At 48.0% G+C, this 5,153-nt stretch overlaps 1 protein-coding gene and 1 pseudogene across 1 annotated transcript in view; both read right to left on the bottom strand.

Moving 5' to 3' along the window:
* Egln1 (egl-9 family hypoxia-inducible factor 1) overlaps window positions 1–272 on the bottom strand; it is a 35,922-nt gene extending 35,650 nt beyond the window's left edge. The window contains exon 1 of the mRNA XM_013014570.1: window positions 222–272. Coding sequence (XP_012870024.1) covers window positions 222–272 — 51 coding nt within the window. The remainder of the gene's footprint in view (window positions 1–221) is intronic.
* A 3,773-nt stretch (window positions 273–4,045) lies between these two features.
* Window positions 4,046–4,455, bottom strand: LOC105984473 (annotated as a pseudogene).
* Window positions 4,456–5,153: the final 698 nt, after the last annotated feature.

Raw genomic sequence — 5,153 nt, 5'->3', positions numbered from 1 at the left:
CCCGGCTCTGGGCCGCTCTGTTCTCCCGGTGTCCACCCGGGAGCTGGCCGCGCTGGGACGGCCAGGGGAGCAGCGGCGGAGCCCGGCCGTCGGGAGGCTGAGACACGAAGGTCGCGGTTCGAGGCCAGCCCTGCAGCAAGGGTCGAGCGGTAGAGCGCCGGCCTCCGGAGAACGGAGCTCAGGGCCCCGAGTTCAAGCCCCGGGGCCGGCGGCGCGCATACTGAAGATGCTGACCGGACAGGCGCTGGGGCCGGCCGGGCGCGCGGGGCCATCGCGCACGGCAGGCTGCTTTCGTCGGGGGCGGGGCGGTCCTGGGCAGAGGAGCCCCGGCCACTCGTGTTTATGTTCTAGTGGGGCCCACGCGCGGCGGGGCGGCCCGGCCCTCCTGGCCCGTGCGCGGCTGGGTCACCGAGGCGTCCAGAGAGGGGAGGGAGCTTCTCACGCCACAAAGACCTTCCCCAACTGGACAGACTCAAATCCGAGAACTCCTCCACACCAACGGCAGGCCTCCGGGAAACCCGGAAGCTGAGATGAGGACCTGCAGTCACCCCGTCCAGGTCTAGCCCACCTGCCTGCGCCCCCCCCGAAGATGCAGGCCCGCCCCGCTCCACCGCGCCTGGGCTCCCAAAGCCCGGTTCAGGCACCGGCAATTCGCTGCTCAGCCAAGGTGGAGGAGCCACAACAGGCCTTTAATAAAGTACAACCCAGGACCTTGTGCCCCACAAGGACCAGGGCGACAGGACAGAACATGCTGGAATGGTTAGCTTTGCCTTTTGTAGCAAAGAGATTCCCAGCAAAGCAAGTCAGAAAGGACTAAAGTCGAGGAGCAATGACCGGGTGTGTGTGTTGTTTTTTTGGTGGGTTGTGGGGCTTGAACTCTGGGCTTGGGCGCTGTCCCTCAGCCTTTCAGCTCAAGGTGAGCGCTTTACCACTGGAGACACAGAGCCACTTCCGGTTTTCTGGTAGATTATTGGAGATAAGAATCTCACAGGGGACTGGGAAGGTGGCTCAGTGGTAGAGTGCTTGCCTTGAATAGAGTGCTTGCCTTGCATGCATGAGGCCCTGGGTTCGATTCCTCAGCACCACATAAGCAAAAAGAAAAAAATCGGAAGTGGTGCTGTGGCTCAGGTGGTAGAGCGCTAGCCTTGAGCTGAAGAGCTGAGGGACAGCGCCCAGGCCCAGAGTTCAGGCCCCACGACCAACCCAAATAAATAAATAAAATGTACACATAACACCCTAGCCCCATTATGACAAACTTTCATGTATTCTCATTTCAAATATTGTCATCCAAAAGGAAGGATTTTATCATTCAAGTCTATCAGAATCTAAATCTAGCAATGTGCTTCCCAAAGGCAGAATTGGCATAAAAAAAAAAGTCTCACGGACTTTCCTGCCGAGGCTGACTTTGAACTGTGATCCTCAGATCTCAGCCTCCTGGGTAGCTAGGATTACAAGCGTGAGCTACCAGTACATGGCTCAAAATTTAGTTTTTTATAGGTGTTGAAAATAGCCAAGTTTCTTTTAAAATTAACATATAGTTCTGTGACAGGAAAAGGAAATATACATTATTCCCCTTTGCTTGAAATATATTAAAGAAATGTCCATATCAAAACTTTGTTAATGTTCCAATCAAATATTCATAATAACAAATTCAAGCTGGGTGCAGGTAGCTCACACCTGTAATCCTAGCTACTCTAGAGACTAGATCTGAGGATCATGGTTCAAAGCCAGCTGAGGCAGGAAAGTCCGTGAAGCTCTTATCTCCAATAAACCACCCAAAAACAAGAAGTGGCACTGTGGCTCAAGTGTACTCTCCTTGAGCTGAAGAACTGAGGGGCAGCACCTAGGCCCAGAGTTCAAGCCCCATGACAGACAAAAATAAATAAATAAAAATAAATTCAAGATGTGTATATATTTTTTCCATGCCGTTCCTGGGGCTTGAACTTGGGGCCTTCAGACCCCTTACCTTTTTCTGCTCAAGGCTGGGTCTTTCCTACTTAAACCACACCCCCGCTTCAGGATGGAGATGAGCTGGCCCTGAGCCACAGTTCTCAGATCTCAGCCTCCAGAGTAGCCAGGATTGCAGGCAGGAGCCACAGGTGCCAGACAACATGGGTGTATTGAATATACTTTATCAGCCAAGTATGAAACTGACAAAGTTTCCAGTTTTAAAATACAGATTTGAAATATTTCCAAAGGTGCACACTTTCAGAATGTCAGGTGTAATTGTTCATGAGCTCATTTCAATGGCGTCAAGTTTCAACCTATCATTAGTTTGCAGGGATGGGTCAGTGGTTAGGCCAGGAAGCCCCTGGGGCCCCAGCAGGAGGATTCAGTTAGCACTGGCTCACTGCTAAGGCAGAACCCTCTCTGCCCTTAGGAATCCACTCACAGCAAGTGTGTGGTGCTTGCTACAAGGCACCAAACTCTGTTCTAAACGTTTTGTCAATATTAACTAACTTAGTCCTCAACACTGCACTGACTCATTTCATAGAAGGTGTAGTGGGGTGAGCCCCTTCTTCCAACAGCTGGTGCCTTTTGAGGCCAGACTAGTTCTCCCCAAAGCTAACCAAGAATACTGTTGTGGAAACTGAGGGACGGATGAACAGAAAGGGGCTGGCATCTCCCTTCTTGCCGACCTAGACTGACCTCCCTGTTCTGGGTAGGGAATATTTTCCAAAACTGTGAGGCCATAGTCCTTGAGAACTGACCAGAGACACACTGAAAGATAAATGCAAGTCAGTGTTCCGCGAGGAGATGAATCTAGGAAGGACTGGGACCTTGTGAAGAAGCCCAGGGCAGAGAGGCCGGCGGAGGTCCTCTGGTCTCCATAAAAACATTTGTAGTTCACAGCCGAGTATCTTTTCTACTCAGGAAATCCAACATCTGATTGTGACTAGTGACCCCTTGACCCGCCCGCCCCCATCTGTGACAATCTTGTTTGAATATCTGGTAGAGAACAGAAAAATCACAAGTGTAACACAGGCATTCCACCAAGATAAACAGGAAGATGATCTTTGAGTTCTGGGAAAAGCAACCAGAAATCTGAGCCATTTTCTAACTATGGTGTGGTGACACGCATGTCTAGGTGTGGCTGTGAAGCGGCACTGTTGTCCCTGTCCTCGGGGACCTGCTCCCCAGTGGGTGGAGGGCTGCCTTCCTTCCCACTAAGGTTATCTCCCTGTGAAAACAAAAACAGTAAATCTGAAAACTGAAAATCACCATCCCCAAATTTTTATTGGCTTGCGATCTTACACCTACCACTCCAGTTTCAAAAATGTTCCTCTCACCAGGTACCTTGGAGGCTCAGACCTGTAATTCCTAGCTACTCAGGAGGCTGAGATCTGAAGATCACAGTTCAAGGCCAGCCCAGGCAAGAAAAGTCTATGAGTCTCTTTTTTTTTTTTTTGTCGGTTGTGGGACCTGAACTCTGGGCCTGGGCGCTGTCCCTCAGCTCTTCAGCTCAAGGCTAGCATTCTACCACTTGAGCCACAGCACCACTTTCGGCTTTTTTTGCTTATGTGGTGCTGAGGAATTGAACCCAGGGCCTCATGCATGCAAGGCAAGCACTCTACCACTGAGCCACCTTCCCAGCATTAAACTGCATGTTTAATGCATTTGTAGGAACAGAAGGAATGCAACAGGATTATAATTTATATATTAGATGTATATGTAAAAGATGTTTCATTTATCAAGGAATTTTTTCTATTTCCACATTTTTCACTTTCATCAGAGCCATAAGCAGCAGTTACTACTCTTATGAACTATTGCATTGCATCTTTTCACATCATTATCATTGTACTATTTCACAGTAAAATTATTCAAATTAGAACCCTTTAAGTTACAGCAAATGGCAAATTCTTTTGAACAAGTGCTAAAGGACCAAGGATTTTAAGTAGAGGTTCTACTGGCACAAATCTCCTACTTATTGATATTATTAAAATAGTAATAAGGGAATGGAGCTACTTTAATGGAAAAGGATCTCAGAAATGAGGTCATTAAATACAACTAAGTTCATTTTAAATATAAATACATGTATTTCCTGATTAGTACCAGGTAACATCTAAATTGTCTATCCAGAATTCTGGTCTCAGAGAAAAAGGTCAGATACAACTACAAAGAAGGTGCTTCATATCATCAGGTTTATTTTTCAAACAGCCGAGATCCTTTGGGGAAAATCACATTAGTCTTTCTTTTTATCAGAGATTTCTGTTGGTCCTTTTGTTGGTAATCCATTTGTATCTGCCGCCTTGCAGCCTACTATGCCCTTATTTTTATTGTTGGCTTCTTGTACAGCTTTTCTAGGCCATATACGGCCAACAAAAGGGGAGACCAGAGGGTACAAGTATGGTTCCAGGAAAATTTTGAAGATCCAGAGCAGAACTGGAATGACGATACAAGGAATGCACACCATTGTCCTAGGCTTGAGCTCCTAAACGTGAGGGCCGGGAATGAAGGAGCACCTCCCGGTTGGAGTCAGCCAGCTGCTGTGGGAATAAGGAGAACAGGGGCCACGCTGCACCTGAACCCAGCGGTACTCACTGCAACCCCACCTTGCCATCTCCATGAGACTCTTATCTCCAATGAACCACTCAGAAAGCGGGAAGTGGTGCTGTGGCTCAAGTGGTAAAGCGTTTGCCTTGAGCTGAAGAGTGCAGGGACAGCACCTAAGCCCTATGACCAACCAGCTGGTTGTAGGGTTTTTCCTAGGCCCAGGTTGTTCTTTAGGTACGACCTCCTTCCCAGTGCTTTCTGGGTAACTTCTCAATCTCCCACAGGGTGCCAAGGCTGAGAGTTTCATTCTTACTATCACAGCTTGGTTCCTACAGCATGAAGGTTTTCCCCAACCTTCACTCTGTTGTTTTAGCCTTTATTAATGGTGGTTCAATAAAGGTTGTAAACTAGTAACTTCCTAATTCAACCCTTTCCTCTTCGTTTATTAGCCGAAATCTTACCCTAAACATCTTTTTTCACCAACTCTTTTGTTACCCTGAAATGCCACTATCAGAAATCCATCCATTTTTTAAAATAATAAGTTGGTGCTCTAGGAACTTCAAATGAGGTTTTGCAAATTTATTTTTGCCAGTCCTGGGACTTGAACTCGGGGTCTGGGCTCTATCCCTGGACCTCTCTGTGCTCAAGGCTAGCACCCT

Source organism: Dipodomys ordii, unplaced genomic scaffold (genome assembly GCF_000151885.1).
Source record: "Dipodomys ordii isolate 6190 unplaced genomic scaffold, Dord_2.0 Scaffold24, whole genome shotgun sequence".
Taxonomy (NCBI): Eukaryota; Metazoa; Chordata; class Mammalia; order Rodentia; family Heteromyidae; genus Dipodomys; species Dipodomys ordii.
This window is presented reverse-complemented; position numbering and strand designations above follow the sequence as displayed.